The sequence below is a fragment of the Diprion similis genome, chromosome 12, assembly GCF_021155765.1.
Source record: "Diprion similis isolate iyDipSimi1 chromosome 12, iyDipSimi1.1, whole genome shotgun sequence".
Taxonomy (NCBI): domain Eukaryota; kingdom Metazoa; phylum Arthropoda; class Insecta; order Hymenoptera; family Diprionidae; genus Diprion; species Diprion similis.
This window is the reverse complement of record NC_060116.1, coordinates 9,712,825-9,730,975: the sequence shown is the minus strand read 5'-3', so window position 1 is coordinate 9,730,975 and position 18,151 is coordinate 9,712,825. Positions and strand designations below refer to the sequence as shown.

Genomic DNA, 18,151 nt, shown 5'->3' with positions numbered 1-18,151 from the left:
GCAAATGAATCGGATGGGGCCCTTTTTCACCCAATATAAAGAAGGTCAACCAACGTTAAAGTTTTTTTTTTCATTTTATAATGAATCAGTACGTGAAGTAGGTACATAAAACGTTATTATAATTAGTGGATTTTTTAATAACTCTTAATTTGAAGATCGTACTGGATTCAAATCACAATTTTTGTTTCAGTATATAATGTTTATAATTAAAATTCTTTTTTTCGGGCTTTCTGTTCAGCAAAAGTATTAATGACATCATCAAAATTCAAATATCAGGCCATGGAATGTTTGATGGATAAAATAGCCAAGTTGCGTAACCTTTCTTGTCCCATGGAATTTCTTATCTACCGGATACGTTCTCAAACTGACTAGGTGATATCTTTTCCAACGAATGCATTGTAATTTTGATACATTTTTTGTTTAATTTGTGTAAGCACGTAGATAACTTAAATTAATCGAAGATAAAACTAATAAATTTTACTAAATGTTGGGATTCTTCTGTGCCCACGGCCAGTGGCCTCTTCGGGCTGGGGGCCCGTGGCATTTTGCCCGTCCTGCCACCCTATTGTTACGCCACTGGTCCCAGCTTATGAAATCTTTTCTATTTCCGATGAAACTTTTAGATGATGAAAAAATTAGACAAAAAATTCGGCCCACGTTTTCTTCAACAGAAGGTGTTTTTTGTCATTCACCAGATTTTTGAGAATTTTTTCCTCCAAACTCCAAATATTTATGAAAAATAAACGGTTCAATAAAAACAGTTGAAAAAATTTAGATCGCGTTTTTTACCGACCAGAATGTTAGAAGACAACATGAAATGATTTTGAGATAGTCGAGGTTTAACACTGGTCCAGTTGGCGTGGAATACCCCATACACACACACACACACACACACATGAAAAATTATCATTCACCTAAATTTATGAGAATTATCAGAAAAAACATATAAATTTATGAATTTGAATAAATCAGATTGAATTTAAAAAATTAATTGGAAACTAAATTTGATAACAAAAGTAAAAAAACATCACTTACCTCATAACTTGATTAGTTATTTGTATATCAAAACACTTTTACCAACCTTTATTTTCCTGACTGTTTTAACTTTTTATTATACACATCGCATGTAATACCGCTTCGAGTTCGTATAATATAATATTTTTTCAAATGAGGCGCCCTTTTGGGCTTCCTAAATAGCTTCCGCAGGCTTTTTACCATAAAGCGGCACTCGGCAGAGCTTATGCTACCGTAGACTATCCTCCATCCAGTTAGTATGTATATCAACGAGCTGGCATATTTTCCACGGAATGCACCGTAGAATGCAATCATACCAATTACGATATGTATACATGGTATACATGTAATATTAACGAAGTGTGGCGTCTGCTATGATGCACATCGTGATTCTGAATTTACGTCACGTTTGTATTTTCAGCTCGATGCACTGGGAAATTGGTGATTGTGACTTGAGATAATTCTTATCAGGTTATTTTTAATGCTGATGTAGTAAAGAGATGTTCGCGAAACAAGCTTGAGTTTGTTGAAAAGTATTGCTGTTTGGATAAGTGAATTAAAACACAGTCACGCATGTAAGTTTGATGTTGATTTTCTGAAACAATTACCATTCGGCGAATAATGAGTCTAAGTTATACTTTTAGATATAACCTCTTAAAATTAAAAAATTCAAAGCTAAATTTCATTTTCAATATGTCAACTAAAGTTACACCGCTAGAACAGATGAGAAAAGATATGAAAGAAATTTTTCTCAGTGGCGTTCAAGCTGTGCTTCCGCGTATGCTAATTGAAAATCAAATTAAACTATCGGACAACAACCTTTTTGTTGGGGACCAAATGTTCCAAATTAGGAGCAATGTATATTTGATTGGATTTGGTAAGGCTGTAATGAACATGGTGCCTGGAATCGAGAAGATCCTTGGAAATCGTTTGAAGAAGGGGATAATCAGTGTGCCAAAAGGGTCGACAGAAACAATCTGGAAAGTACAAGATTTTGCAAACTTTCCAAATATTGGTGGACCTGTAGAATATCGAGAAGGAGCAAAAGACAATCAGCCTGATATAGAAAGTCTATCGACTACAGATGACATCATGGACTTGGTTGAGGGACTCAAAGAAAATGACACTTTAATAGTATTAATATCAGGCGGAGGCTCAGCGCTCCTCTGCATGCCAAGACCACAGCTTGAGTTGAAGGAGAAGCAAGAATTTTGTAAAAAATTACAACAAGCTGGTGCAGATATTAAGGAATTGAATATTGTACGCAAAAAATTATCCATGATTAAGGGAGGAGGATTAGCTCGGATTGCATATCCTGCTTCTGTTATCAGTTTGATCTTGTCTGATATTGTTGGTGATCCTATTGCTGAAATAGCTAGTGGTCCCACAGTATATAGCCCAAAATCACCAGAAGAGGTAATTAGCATTTTGAAAAAATATGAACTATTTGACGATCTGAATTGGAATATAAAGGCTGTTTTGACCTCTAAAGATGTGGATGACAAATTTTTATTGAATGAAAATGATGAGTTTAAGCATGTGAAGAACATAATTATTGGAAACAATTCAATCGCAGTGGAAGCAGCAAAGAGTGCGGCGCTTAAAAAAGGCTTTAGTCCAATCTTATTAAGAAGTGATTTAGAGGGCAATGTCAGTGATATTAGCTCTGCCTACGTTAGGGTAGCTAATCTAATGTGTATGGTCCTAGATAAATCGCTGGATAGAGAAACATTTGTTGATGTCATCAAGAAAGATCCAATCCTGGCTTTGCCTGCAGAAAAAGTTGATGAAATCTACAACATCATTGAAGAAGCTACAGGAAAGGGAATTATGTTGATTGGAGGAGGTGAACCGACAGTAATTGTACAAGGTAACGGCGTCGGTGGTCGTAATCAAGAACTTGCGCTACGTTTTGCTCTCGATTGGTTGGAAAACATAAAAGAAAGCCCACGATTATCAAAATACGATGTGATCATGCTGAGTGCAGGAACAGATGGGCAAGATGGACCTACTGATGCTGCTGGAGCATTTGGTTACCCAGCAATCGGACCTATTGTTCATGATCTGCACAATAAATTACGCGCTCAACTACACCAAGCAATGGTACAAAGAATGGATGAGCCAAAAGCAGAAACACGATCAGTGGCAAGGAAGAAAATGATGGACCATTCCAGTACTAAACATACAAAACAAGAACGGACTAACAGAGAGTGTGATGCACTAGCATTGAAACTAAGAGCACTAGAAAAGTTGATCCCCGAAAATGTTATAAAAGATAATGACTCGTATAATTTTTATTCTAACTTCAAAAAGGGCAAAGATTTATTGAAAACTGGTCTTACGGGCACAAATGTTATGGATTTGCATATTATTTGTATAACAAAACAGGAATGCGGGTGTCGACTAGATTTTGAGACTGAATCCAAATGCCCAGATCCGTTTGAAGAACATAACTTAGAATTTTTGTTAGGCGCGGATGAATTTGAAAGGTGTGAAATAGTTGCGAATTGTGAACAAGATACAAAATTACTAAATTTAAAAGTCTTGGACTCCAATTTGACAGAGTCTTGTTGCACCAAAAGAAATAAAGAATAATCATTTTTTTGTCCAAGCAGAACTGCGCCACAGTTGTTTTTACAGATCATAGTCGATGTAGGTACAAACATAGTCAACGCTATTTAACATTTCAAGGATAATGCTAAATATGCATTATATGTGTATCAGAAAATATTACTATGCAAGAAGGAAGTCTGCAAGAAAAAGAGTTAGATATATTATATGAAAGGCAGAACTTAAAGTTGCTTGAGAGAAAAGATTTGCCATTTATTTGCAAGCCAAATTCCACATAAATGTAGAGAATGTGAATAGAAGTTCTAAACTTAATAAATTATTTGTTTCGATAATCGATGCAAAATATAGTAGTCTAGTGTATTATGGATGATGTACATACATATATTTATGGAATCCTCTAATGATACTTTTTTACTTTTTATTAGCACATATCTTTACGTACGAGATGTTATCAAAAATATCAATGCCTATCGAATGGTCAATATATCGAGTAAGATGTACAAATGTTTATATCAGGATACTTAAATAATTAGGCTTTCAAAATCTATACTGTATAATTAGTCACTTTATTTCAAGCATAGTAATTGCACCGATGGACGGGTAAATAAAGTTCTGTTTCAAAGTTAATAAATACATGATTGGTATTAATAAAATTAAATATGTGGCGCATTTTTTAAAATCAATTATTTACATATGTTACATTCTGATGCCACTTTTGCAGACACAAGATAAATGGTTCTAGAATTCTACTAGGAACGCGCAATATTCTCATGGTGCTACATGTATAAATATAAATTTGCTAATCGATCTGTTATGCAATTTTTGTACGCTAGTCACATTGGTGATCAGTTTTTCCTCACTGTATTCGACTTGAAACTAAGTCAAGACATTCAATGGACAGTCTGGGCAGTTGATGTTGGTTACTTTAATTTCAACCATGAAAAAATGGTCAATAAAATCAATTAGAAATATTCTCAAGCCTAGCAATAATTGTCGTACCAATTCCACCACTGTTCAAATTTGTGCCTGGAGCTTGTGGAATTGAATATAATTCTCAGCATGACAAAAAGAAGACTATTTGTAAAATCGGGTTATTATGAAAAATACGTGTTATGACTGCCAGTTTCATCGTTAATTCAGTTGAGGTACATAAGAAAAACTTTTCACAACTAACAACTACAAGTCCCAACTGAAAAGGTGATGTTTGACAAGCATGTCTCTGACTCCATCCTTCAGAGGCTGGGATTGTTCTTTTTTTGGAGGAAGTTCCCAGTCAGGATTCAAATTGAATGCAAATTGACTTAGTATTCTTAACTCGCATTTTATTTGCACCCATCCTGGGCTATTGATAAAGCTCCATGGCTGATACCTGCACAAAGTACAAATTAGGATAAGAAATTTATAATTTATATTGTAGAAAGTAGCAATATTTTTTTCTGCGCTACTTTTAAACACAGGTGGTGTGAAAATAATTATTGCTCACCACTTTTGGACGACTTCAACGCATGAGCACAGTACTTCAAGCCATAGATGTAACACTTGTTCATTCAGTCCAAGACAAATTAAAGAACGAAGTTTAACATCCATTTGAGCATGGGCATTATCATGTGTCAAATTAACTGACTGTACACACCGATAAAGCAACTAAAATTAAACGAATTATATTTACGATCAATATTAATTATACAGCAAGGTGTATATTATTTATAATTTAAATTTATTATACCTCTTCAGGTGTAAGAACTTTCCCATCCTCATCTAGCCTGTAAGTCTTACAAAGAACCAACCTACTGTAGACGGAATTGAAATCTTTTTCTACTTCTCGGTTTGATGCTTCCTCAATGAATAACCATGGGTGACAAGGCCCACCTAAAAAAGAGGGTCTTCGCATCCCATGTTCCAGTACAGCTTTTACTGCTGGGCAGAGACTACCTCTTACTAAATCAGTTACTGCTTCGCTTACTGCGTCATCACCGGCACAAGTGTACTGTTTACTTCTCTCATCAAGCAATTCAACAAATTTAGCCGGGAACCAACCTGCAATTACATTGTTACTCACAATATTGCAAATGCCTAATACATCTGCTTATCAGATTAGAAAATTCTATAAGAGGAAAAAATGATAAATTCAAGAAGTAATTCGGTTGCAAAGTGTAAAAGTGGTACTAAAATAAAAATCTAAAAATAAAAAATCACCTACCTCGTAAACCATTCAGTTCTCCAACCCAGCAGTGCTCGTCCTTCTGACTGATAATTGTGATAATATCATTCTTTCGAAAGCCCAATTCATCATCGTCATGTCTTTCGAAATCTGTTATAGAATTGTCAGTGAAATTGACTTTTCATAGCGGATTAATGCTTAGTGAAAAACTTCAATACCTAGTAATGCTTTGGCTCGTCTTTTACGCGTACGAGATACATTAACGTAATTATCGTGATCCTTAGCATGGCTTTCCATGTTGTAATCTGCGACAAGCGTGATGTTGCTTAGCTTAGGGTCAACGTTCACGAAGTGCCTAGCAACTTGTAGGACAGCTTCTCGTAGGTCAACTAGGATCTCTGTCAAATGAGAATAATTATATTTGAATGAGAAAGATATCCTATAAATTTATATTGAAAAAGTTGACTTCTGCTGTCATTGTCTACACACCTGTTTGACGAATATTTTTACATTTGGAGTCGTCTTCGCCATTATCATCACCAAATAAAAACGTGTGTAGCATACCCTTGTTTCTTTTCATGTGCCGTCTGTTAAATTAATTAATTCGAATCAAAAGTATTATCTTATTTCGAAGAAGGGCAATCATGCTACGGAAATAATTCATATTGGGTGTCTTCTCGACATAAAGTGCAACTTTTTATTCACATACCTATTAAGATGTTGTTTGGGAAGATTCGGAGCAGCATCAGGGTTTCCAACTAGACCTCCTTGATCGGCCATTAAGTATGCTAAATGTCGACGTCTGTGAGTTTCTACTAGAACATCTGTTAAAGAACCTCCGACGTCCAAGGAAACCTGAAATATGATTTGATGGACAGAATGAGTTTAGAAAAAATTATGAAGAAAAAAACTACTGATACTCTGGTTTCAACATCGATGTACTAGTAATATCACTTTTATACTTTGCACACCTAAGTTTGACTTTAATTTCATCTGATTACCATTTACCTCCAGCAACTGATCTACATCATCGATATCTCCTGGTATATCAGATAAAGCATTGAATATCTGTGCAGAATTTTCTAATTGCTTAAGATCCGTTTCTGAAAAAAAATTATGATTGCAATTCTCATTTTTGATATACATTACACATTGTGTAAGGTTCATGTATGATCAAAGAAAATCGGAACAGTAATACAGATTGTAGATTTGACTGCTTACCCTTAATTTTCAACATCCCCAACGTGATTTGAAATAAGACAATTGATCCATCAAAGAAAAAGAGGTCCCAGATACGTAGAAGGATTTTCATATGCACAACAGAAGCAAACAAAGTTAAAAACCAATGTAGGGAAATCAGACTCAGTTCTATGTCATGTTGAGCAAGAACGACATCCAAATCAGGCAGAAAACTTGCTATCAATGTCCTGAGTACTCGTTGATCGGCTTGTATTCCTGAAAAGCAAAATAAAAAGCGAATAAGTGTTATGAATAAGAGTGGGCATCTGATTTGTTATCTATAATTTCATGTTGATGCAATTGAAAACGAATTTTTTTTCACCTAAGAGTGTAGACGAGTAGTAAGAAGAAGGTAACAGATCTTCAACTATTGTCGCCATCATCCAAAAAGCATCCTCCTCTTCGAGTAACAATAGTAAAGAAGCAGCCATCATTCCTGTACCTTGACAATACCTACACATGAATGGTAATTCAATTAACTGTGAAATAACTTGGCAAACTGATTGTGAGCATTTGAAATGGAAATAATCCTCACCCTATATCAGGATACAACCAGGCCAGGCCACGCATTACTCGCCGTAAGCGTGGTATGCCGGTACTGTTAAGGTGGCTGAAGCAAGCATTTGCTGGCATAGTCCTCAGTAGATCTTTTTCTATTTGCTTGCTAGTCATCAATGCGTCATTGCTAGAAGCTTTCACTATATCTTGATAACTGATTTCTGACGCGGTTTTCTTTTGAAGTGCTCCTAAAAGTTTGAAAGGTAATTCATTGAATACTGATAAAAATTTAGCCATTGCACTTTTTTGCTATCCACTCTATAACCAAAGTCAAAATGATTATATTTAAGATATGATTCTACTCATTACCAGACATACGCATCCACATTTGAGGTCGCAGAGAGTGTGGAATACCACGACATACCATGTCCCGCAATTTATCTGTGCGTGGTAATCGTTGATCAACATCTTGCCAAGATACTTCAGATATTTCCTTGTTATGGGTAAATTCTAAATGTGCCACCCACTGTAATCTACATTTAAGGTTCCACACACATAAGTTCCAGACAAAAATATTCTATTATTCTAAACCATTATCTCAATTTGTGTGTGTGTGTGTGTGTGTCTCTACGTGCTAAAATTAATTTCACCATGGATCCAATTATTTTGACATAACTAGGAAATTTATTGGTAGTTATTTTTGTTTTTAAAGACTGTTGGCCATATTCAGAGTGTATGTAGAATTTGCTGAGAAGTAAAGAATGCTAGGGCTTAATGAACAAACTTTCAAAACCATTTCACATTCATTATGTGCTCTATAAAAACTCTGTGGCATTCTCCTGAAATTATTCTGGTACTGTTAATCAAACTGTTACCGATGCTGAGGGTCTTCCACAAATGGCACGCCCAAAAGTTTCTTGGAATTTTGTTCTGGCCCATCTTCTTCCTCAACTCTAAATCCAAACTCATCGAATCTGTAATAAAAAGATACAGGGATCATTAGATGTGAAGCATAAGGTAAATAATTAATATATTACCTGTATTCTGGCTGGGAATTTGGATCTTCTGGTTGATTCAATTTTGCCAAAATGTCCTGAGGCCACATTGACGTGGTCAGGGCAGAAAATGAACCGCCCGGTGCAGGTGACAATGCTGTAGCCTCATTCAAGTCACCATTTCCCACTTCATATTCATCATCGGACATTCCAGCTTCTAATTTTTTCTGCAAAATTTGAGTATATTATTCGCTACAGTTTATAAAATTGTATTTATTTTTTATAAACGGTATATTTCAAATGTTTCTCAAATTCCATTTCATGGGTTCAATTGTAATTTTTTTTTTCTAGCCAGTAATTGTAGATACATTGGTGACATTCTGGGCTGAAAAGTAACAATTTGACGCAACAATAAGATTGTGTTTGCCTACTTCAGGAGCATTTGAGAGCTTCATGGAGTTAGGAAAATTTTATTTAATATTAGGAATTGGGATTGAATTCTAACGAAAGATTCTTTGCGGAAGAGTGATATAGCAGATGGTACTTGTTTTGCGAGAATCTGGAGCTCCGTAATCGTATGTGACAAAAAACGGAATACACTTACATTGTAATCTTCTTTGCCAACATAACCTTCGTGATCGCGCACATTAAAAAGCGACTTCGCGATTTCCATATTAAATAGCAAAGTATTTGAAAACTGCGATGAAATTATCTTATTAATGAAATCTCGCTGTATCGTAATTCAGCGAAAGTATGATTTGTTAGAGAATCGTGGAGTAGTGCTGGTTCTCACACTTAATGATCCACGAATGACAGTCCACACATATTCGCATTGGTATGTAAACGACGCGTATATAAATACATATAAGTATGTAAATCTCGTCACGCTACTCGAATGTGTGAACGCTTTCAACACACCATCCTACACATATGTATGTCATGTGTACGTGCCTACGTACATACATAGTACAGTGTGTTTGACAGATAAATAAGGCCAGACGCAGCGAATCGAATGAAGGACCCTAAAGACGCTTATCTTTGATCGGGTGGGTGTCTGGGGAGCCGGACGCTGCGCGTCGCATGCGATTTTGCTGGATTTTGCACGACGCATGTGTTGAGTAGTCAAGTATAAAAAGCAGAAGCGCGCGAGCGACCGGCGGCTCGTTGGATATTAGCCTTAATATGCGCGTCTAATTTCAGTCCAATCGGTATTCACGTCGAAATTTAACCAATAAGACAAGGCTTACGCAATATAAAATGGCGTTGCCATAACGATCGCGGGAAATTATTTCCGTAGAAATAATTTTCTCCACCGGTCACTTCCGGTTTTAATTCCCCTCTTTGAGTGGAATAAAGACGTAATAGTTTCGGATTTGTGGACGACCGCGAAGGTGCAGACATATACCGTTAATTTTGCGAACACGTAGCTCGAACGGTTTCGGTGAAAAGCAACGACCTAGTCGTAAAAATATCGGGAAAATTCCATTAGCTTTGATGTCGGTACACGTGGAGCGCAACTGGACGACTTGTGCCGGGTGAAAAAGAAGGCCAGCGATTGGTCTGTGGCAGCAGACCGCCACATCCGGCAGTCGCGCTGCAGCTATTGGTCGATTAAGGTTCCAGAGAACGAAGTTGGTCGAGTTTCATACGTATTGATAAATAGCTCGTAGCTTGTGACTTTTAGCGAAAATTAAAGGCGTTGTTGGAGTCTGTGGAAAATGGTGATATATCCGTGTATGAACGTGCGAATAAAATAGTCCCACGTGAATTTATTAAATGAAAAATAAAGTGAACATAATATTGTGGCCTGGGTGTGACGGATTATATATTGTATAAATTATACAATAGTTGTGTCGTGTTGCGTAGTGGGCTCACTCTTTGATTATTCGTGGATTTACTTTGAGGCAGCCCGTCGTGTGTGCGGTGAGGAGAGCTTGGAAACCAGCGCGTGAAACATTTTTTGCTCCGCCATTGTATGTCCCTACTGGACGGCGAAACGAGAGTTATTCGCGGTGTGATACATACGAGGCTGGAGCCAACGTTGGCGTGGTGCAAGGGCTAACATCGCGATCAAGCAATGATGCTTGCATATTATTATGCAATACACACGCAGCTTCAGTGGCTTTGGTGACGACGACGGCGCGGGATGTTTTTATCTTTGTTTTCCCACCCCTCGAGAAATGCCTCTCTTTCTTTTCCGCATCGCCTAATCACGTGGGAGTGCGTCAGAGTATATTGTATTCCCGGTATTGCTCCGGGTACCGAAAATACGCGAAGAAGCCTCAACAACCTCGTTCAAGTGCCGTTTAAACCGCATACCATCAACGAGGCGCCGCACAAGCACTTCCTCAAACTCCTCTAAATACAAGTAAATGTAGTTATAAAAATAAACATAACAATGCACCGCTCTACAAAGAGCGCTAGCATATTCAGCTTACCACTGAGTACACAGTGATATCCTATGATTCCCTGGTACCCATGAAGAGAACGTCGGGTCGTCGTTATTCCCGCGGGAATGTATCAGGGACTTAATAACACTCTGTGACTATTTACCATTTATCGTGTCAACTAAGAAGTGTTTAAAAGAATAAGAGAAAAAACAACGGCAACAAGGTTATAAACCAAACAATATAAAGCAAAGAATAAAGACTTTATTCTTATCTTACTGTGAAGATATTAAGCAACGACGAACGTGGAGGAGAGGAATGGATGAATGGGAGTGAGCGCGGTACACGAGGAGAGCAGGCGCAGGTGGGAGCCTCTGGATGTGGAGGCTGCGGCAGTGGCAACGTCACTGGCAGTGATGGCCCCTGCTCTGACGGAAGGTGGTCCTCAAAAGCCTGAGAACTTGTTAAACCCTCTGCCGAGCAGCGGATTCCTGTCTCCCTCGCAGGCGTCGCAGGTCTGTCAGAACCGCCAAGTATTGGCAAAATTTGTTGTCTCAGCTAACGTACAGCCATCAAAGATAGACGAGCAGTGCCTCAGGGGTATATCTAAAGAGTTTATCCGTGATGTCATTAATTCGAGATACGCCAACGGCCTGGATACATTGCCTGCATTTAAAACCAAACCGAACTTGATATCGCGCAAGGACTTGAGTAACGATACTGTACTTTGTCAAAGCGAGCAAAACGTGGGCTTTGACAGCCTGAATCAAGAGGCAACTGATATTATAATGAACGACCCATCTATGGGTGATCAACAGGATAATATGGGTTTCTTAAAGTCAAATATAGACGTGCCACTTGCGTCCAATGAAAATCTTAACGACAAGAATCTTGATGTCGATCAAATAATTAATTTCGCCAGCGTTATGCCCAGTGAAAATGAACAATGTAGCTCTAGTAGTGTCGGTGATATCGGACAGAACGTTGAGGACATATTACAAGTAATTAAATCCATGGAAGGGGCTGAGAATGCTGAGAATATACCTGGGGGAAGCAATGAGCCCGCACCTAGTGCCGCAGACAGTGTGGAGATGTTCCCTATACCAGAGGGATTTTCTTCCTTCGAAAGAGATCTGCTTAACGACGTCGATGTCATGAGTCTTTGTAATGAAAATATGAACATTGACGCCGTCGAGCAACAAAAATTTAATAATCTTCGCACCCAACAAGATGCCGTTGCTCAAAAGCAACACGAAAGTGAAAGGAGATGCGCATTTTTATTGCGGAGGCTCAGGAAGCTTCAAGCCAGAATTATCGGCCGGCATGTAGCCGAAGAGAATACAGGAGTCTTGGAGCTTGCCCATCACGGGGTGAAAAAATATTTCATCCAGGAGTTGGTTAACATTAGTTCAAAATCGTCTGTTAGGAACTTTCCTGAGATTAGTAGTAGCTTGAATTCATTTTTGCAAAAACTTGAAAAAACTTCCGTTGCTCAGAGCAATGGCATTAATAGACAACGTGTTTGTTGTCGATACTTTGGTGGGGGTTCGCGGGATAATTTTGGCCCTTCGCCTAGCAGTACCACGAATCGACATCCAGTCTTTGGGACACCTCAAGTGAAAATTCAAAGAAATGACGTCGAAAGTGTTGCTGGACCTTTGACTAGCCAACTCCATACCGTTGAAGCTAATCTAGACTCAGATTGTACTGCGTCGAGCAGCGGTGGTGAAAGTTGTGATGAGATGCAGACTTTTAACAATCCTCATCAACAGCCATTGCCAATGTAAGTTGAACAATATTTTCGACATAAGCATTAAGAGCATAAAATTATGAATGAACAAATGGTTTTGTTTATTGTGCAAACAGATTTATGAAACTCATTACATTTTATACTAATTCATTCATTTGTCACAACAAAAAAGGCTTCTATGAATATGCTATCAATACAATTCTATAATGCTTTAGAATTTACTGGTGAACGAATATAACTTATCTTGGTTCGATTTCAGTAAATTTTACAAGCATTATCGTGTTTAATTGGATAAAAGACAGTGTATACCTTAATCAGTGATTATTAAGCATCAATTATCTGTGACTCAAAGTAGAGTGGCTAATCCTCAATGTTTTTGCTTTAAATTATAACATATAAATATCCATCTTTAGTTTGGAGACTTAAAATAGTACTAGATCATATTTTCTTATCTCTCTCAGATTAATAGTAAATTATGTAAGAAACATGAGGATGAACTAAGTAACGTTATTGTAAAATTGTTACTTCACACCTTTGGTATTGTCTGAAATTTAGTAAATCATGATAAACAAAACATACTATTATTCTTAAAAGCCAAGTAACTCCTTTGAATTCATTCTAAGATTGCGCAAACAATGATTTTTACCCCAATTTCTTGCCAAGATAACATTTCCAAGTTCAGCCTTATTAAGAACCATGGGGTTGAACAGAACCATTTCAATGATCTTGTAATGCTATAATAAACATCTAGGTATCCTTGCATTGATATCAGACGAGCACATTGACACAGAAAACGTCCTGCTGTATGCATAGCATTACAATATAAAATACTACTTACACCATTATTTTGTTATTCAGTTATTGGTTATTCAGCTGTAGAATCTTTCATTTTCATTCTATGAGTTGTAAAAGTATATACAGGTGAAAAAATATTCAAATTTAATGAATTGATATTCACTATATCTCTGTATTGTCATAACACAGTGTCAATGACCTGGATATTCCCAGATACCGTCTCCAATTTTAATCTTTTTATCGTCTGGGTGTCCTATCAGCTGCAAACTCTTCATTTAAAATCAATGTTCCCCACTCTGCACAAGTACCCACTCACAAACTTTAGTTGAAACTACGTGGAAACAATTGGGAAATACTTATATTTTCTAGTATTATGTATATGCTAAGGACATAAAAAAATCATGCTAACACTTGTACCATGTAAACATATCTGTTGTCGGTAATTTGAAACATAAAAGATAATTTTCACTTTGCTAGATCCAAACGAGCGGCTTGGAGATATGCTCAGGATCGTGCGGGTGTGGCATCACGGTGGACTTGGCTTCAGGCACAAATATCAGATCTGGAATATAGGATTCGGCAACACAATGACCTACAGCGTCATATCAGAGCAACCAAAGGCTTGGTTATACTTGAAAACACTGAAACTGTTAATGGTTACAGCGGTGTTTTACCGGGATCGACAGGTCGATGTGGCGCATCGGATACCGAACCAGCGGCAAGCAGAACAAGACCTTTCATGTGGAATGTCTACAGAAAGAGAAAGTTGTTACAAGTCGATAGATTGCACGAAGTTTCCAAAAGGGCAGCTAAAGCTTCCACAGTTAGATGTGGGTGCGATCATGTATTACCTGCGTGTGCTTTGTGCACAGGTAGACAGGATCCAACACAGCCGCAAGAACCATTCGAGCAGCTTTCTGTGCAACAACGAGTTGCTCTCATTGACCCTGGTTTCCATCCAGTTCTCTCATTTTCCGATGGTGAGTATTCCTGATTTTAACAGATTCATGATTTCAACTGTCAGTTTAGTATAATGTAGTCCAGAAACTGCATATAAGTAATTTTGACTTTCGACATATTCTGGATGATAATGTATGTTGTTTCCAGAAATTCTACACAGTACCCATCTAGAGGCTATTATGAAATCTGTGGAGTGGCAGCAGAAAATGTTGAGAGGAAATATGCGAACAACTCGATTGAAGGATAAAGAGCATAATGAAAGGCGAAATAAGAAGCTACCTGAACACAGAGCCAAGTATACCGCTCGTTTGAAGAAATCATCGTCGAGTATCCTCACTGCCAGTATGTATAGTAAAAGAGCAAAAGGCGAAATACACCTCTCTAAGTAGATTATATCGATAGACCACAAATATTCTATTGAATAAAACTGAGTAGTTTGAGCGGTGACTTGAAATTTATACTCAACTGCGTGTGCACCATTTTCTTTCAGGAATCAAGAGAAAGATGTTGAAGGGAAAACGAAATAGGCTTAGCCACGACAGAGGTATTCACGGATTGACTAGAAAGAAGGTAACAAAATTACCACTTGCTCCAGATGAAGATGATGTACCGCATTCAGGGTCAAGTAAACATTCGTCTCCGGTACCTTCACCTTTGCAGCATACTGTCACTGCAGAAAAAAATCCGCCCAAAGAAAAATCATCTAGTACCCATGGGTAAAGAGTTTTTCTAATTTCATGATTCTTAAATTTCGAAATTTTTATATGGGCTTGTAATAACTGAATTCAAATTTTATTACGTATAATGAATAGCATAAATACCTGAACTAATATATCTGCTCCACCAAAAGTCAATCACGAATCTTGAAGCTTACATTTGCGCCTAACACAATCTAAGGAGTCAACTTGGATTGCTCTAGCATCTTGCTTCTTTGATGAACTCTTGGCATGTTATCATCAAACAATTGTCGATCTGATCATTCAATTTTATCCACTTAATTTTAGGCGCCTCAGGCAGAATTCGTACGATATCGACAATATTGTGATACCGTATAGTGTAGCTGCTGCAACTAGGTTGGAAAAGTTACAGTACAAGGAAATACTAACGCCAAAGTGAGTAATTTTGAATATATAGAAATACATCTCATAGTAATTATAGTTCATTCAATCACCCTTGATTGAATTGATTGAAAAGTTCAATTTATGAATCTGTTATGAAGAGCATTAATAATTTTTTATAAAGATTCACGCTTGAACTCTGGTTCAATGTATTTCATTTGAAATTAAAACTCTCATGTTGAATTTAGGTGGAGGCTGTGCGAAGATCCTACAAAGGTAGAGGTGAAAAATGGTATCATGCATAGGCCTAGTCAAGAAAGTGATGTAAGTATTATTCTAGTTTGTTTTCGGTGTAACACTACGATTGAATTGACAAATTCTACTCTGTTGATTATTTTTTTTTTTTTACCTAATGATGAGACTTTAATTCAAGTATGTCTCCTAGATTTTCTAGTTCATCTCATTTCATAAAGACACATTGTACTGAAAAATTTTATGTAACGCGCCTTTAATTTTGTTCCCTACATCAGACTAGTTGAATTCAAAAACTGTTTGATCATAAGGGTTTACTTTCTAATTTCTGCAGCTCTATCTTAACTGTAGTTATTCGTTTTTCATCTTTGCCGATTTTTATGTGAAGCCTTGGTCTCTTAACTCTGTACCATGTTATCTATTACCTATTTTCACGGATCAAACGTGATACAAGTATGAATTTTTCAACTCGAGTGGTTTACTCCTCACATGAACTTCTGTATCAAAGTTGCACTTTTTTTTTATTTCGATGTCTTGAAACAATTATTAGACATAAGATCATGGATAAAGATGCTTACCCAGTAGAAAAAGAAACTTTTCTTATATATTATGGTGTAAGGTGATTCCACGCAGTTTAATTTGAATACAAATTTGGTTTTGGCTGGTCATACCCTAGTTGAGAAGACTTATCAAACGCATTGCAATATGGTGAAACTAACTAGAAGTTGATGTGTTCCATATGTTTTGCTTTTATGACTGAAAAGCATCCATTTAATCATGACATGAGTTATTTGGCTGACGTATTAAATATTCTAATTAGGTCGAAGATGTGACGGATGAAACAATTGCTCTGAGGCACGAACGGAGTGAACGAGAAGAAAATAAACGATTTATGACGTATGTAAATATGCCACCGCAGGCTCGCTTACGTCATACTCGTCGCGCAGATAGCAGGGCTGATAGTGGCGCGAATACTCCAGGTACTTTGTCTCTGTAAATATATCACTATTTCACCCAACAAGTTTTCACTTAGAACTTGAAATATCCTGATATCAACGTCTTACTAATGCAGTGCTCTGCAGTTGCAAACTGTGATTGCTACAAGATTGAACAAAGTATTGTGTCAATCCGAGCGTTACTAAGATTCAATAATATGCGTTTCATAGATCCAATGTCCCCTCAACCAAGTGAATTTGGCGGAGATGTGGTATCGCCGATAACGTCACCTCCCGCCACACCTCTGACGCCTCAGGATAGTGAAAACACGCAGCAACAACTTTTGGACATGCATCGTCCATCTGCGTTGCAAAATAGTTTTCGCCGTCGTACTATTTCTTCTTCGAGACCAAGCAGAGATGAAATTGGAGGTTCTTTGCCAGAAGATGATAACGAGGTGGCCTATGTAAACATTACTCTATTGTTTCCACTAAGTTCGTTTATTTTGAAGAATTTTTTCTCAGAATCTACTAGAAAAAGAAAGTAGTCAATGACGCAAATGGGGCAATTGTGATCAATATCCATATCGTAGAGTTAACAGAAATAAGTCGATTACTGACTCGCACGGCTAACTCAAGGTAAATACTTGACATTCTAAATACAGGTCATACCGTACGAGCCTCGGACATTCCCTTTATCAGAAGATACCTATGATAGAATGATCGAAGCAATGCCAGACGGCCACTGGCAAGCATCGTCGGCATCTTTATGTTCCAGAGAAGACGAGAAAGGAGAGGAGGTAAGTGAGTAGTAATTTCTTAGTAGCATAAGACACATGTGCTATGTAAAAATATCAATAGTCCAACATGGACTGATTCAATACGTATTGTCGATCGGATCTATATTAGTAGTTATTTAGCAACAAAGTGTGTTGTTGGAATTTCAGGAGCCAGAGATAGAAACTCCGGAATCTGATTCGACCGAGTCAGCATGCTGCGACGTAGAGGGTGAGGACCCAAATGATCCCGAATGGACAGTAGCCGACGACAGGGACACCGAAAAAGAGAGAATACGCCCAACGGCAAAAAGATAGGAAACTAATTAATATTGACGACTGTTAAATAACGTCTGCACCATTGTTACTATACGCAGAAGCTACCTGTCAATTGTTATATATACCCTTCGGTAATGTGACATGCACCTTAAGTTAATGGTATTATGAATCTGTAAAGTGTATTATAAATATAAATTTTATAACTTCATTCTGCTTATTAATGGAAACCTTAAATTGCTTTCTTCAATGTCACTGTACTATGTAATATTGACCAAAGCATTTAGATTTTAAGGGCAATGTCTTTATGCTTGGTGTGGCTTATATTAATACACAAAATAATTTATAACATACTTTGTTTCTCACAACAGGGAGGCAGGAATGAATACTGATAATAGTTGCTATTAGAATCTCGTCATAATATTGAGAAATGAATTTTGTACAAAATGTATTTATATTTCGACATAATTAATTGCCTAAAATA

General features: G+C 37.2%; 3 protein-coding genes across 6 annotated transcripts; 2 read left to right on the top strand and 1 right to left on the bottom strand.

Moving 5' to 3' along the window:
- The first annotated feature begins 1,412 nt into the window (after window positions 1-1,412).
- On the top strand, window positions 1,413-3,610 carry LOC124413332 (glycerate kinase). Of its 2 annotated transcripts, XM_046893853.1 has the most exons (2): window positions 1,413-1,589; window positions 1,897-3,610. In XM_046893853.1, exon 2 carries the CDS (start codon window positions 1,903-1,905, stop codon window positions 3,607-3,609), a length of 1,707 nt encoding a protein of 568 aa, XP_046749809.1. In that variant the 5' UTR covers window positions 1,413-1,589; window positions 1,897-1,902; the 3' UTR covers window position 3,610. The 2 variants fall into 2 exon arrangements, with proteins under 2 accessions (XP_046749809.1, XP_046749808.1); XM_046893852.1 differs by having other exon boundaries at window positions 1,413-3,610.
- Window positions 3,611-4,137: 527 nt separating this feature from the next.
- LOC124413102 (small G protein signaling modulator 3 homolog) lies at window positions 4,138-9,478 on the bottom strand. Its single transcript, XM_046893465.1, has 15 exons — window positions 9,083-9,478; window positions 8,521-8,705; window positions 8,359-8,457; window positions 7,853-8,016; window positions 7,521-7,731; window positions 7,308-7,438; window positions 6,968-7,201; window positions 6,755-6,849; window positions 6,456-6,601; window positions 6,236-6,333; window positions 5,965-6,144; window positions 5,786-5,896; window positions 5,312-5,622; window positions 5,069-5,229; window positions 4,138-4,954 (listed from the first exon to the last, which is right to left on the bottom strand). Exons 1-15 carry the CDS (start codon window positions 9,149-9,151, stop codon window positions 4,762-4,764), a joined length of 2,388 nt encoding a protein of 795 aa, XP_046749421.1. The 5' UTR covers window positions 9,152-9,478; the 3' UTR covers window positions 4,138-4,761.
- Window positions 9,479-9,782: 304 nt separating this feature from the next.
- On the top strand, window positions 9,783-17,878 carry LOC124412959 (KAT8 regulatory NSL complex subunit 1). 3 transcript variants are annotated; one of them, XM_046893214.1, is made up of 10 exons: window positions 9,783-12,648; window positions 13,888-14,390; window positions 14,518-14,714; window positions 14,848-15,086; window positions 15,375-15,482; window positions 15,677-15,752; window positions 16,501-16,660; window positions 16,847-17,073; window positions 17,281-17,419; window positions 17,563-17,878. In XM_046893214.1, the coding sequence occupies exons 1-10, from the start codon at window positions 11,192-11,194 to the stop codon at window positions 17,589-17,591; spliced, it is 3,135 nt and encodes a 1,044-aa protein (XP_046749170.1). In that variant the 5' UTR covers window positions 9,783-11,191; the 3' UTR covers window positions 17,592-17,878. The 3 variants fall into 3 exon arrangements, with proteins under 3 accessions (XP_046749170.1, XP_046749168.1, XP_046749169.1); XM_046893212.1 differs by having other exon boundaries at window positions 9,791-12,648; window positions 17,281-17,415; XM_046893213.1 differs by having other exon boundaries at window positions 9,795-12,648; window positions 14,518-14,712; window positions 14,861-15,086; window positions 17,281-17,415.
- The last annotated feature ends 273 nt before the right edge of the window (window positions 17,879-18,151 follow it).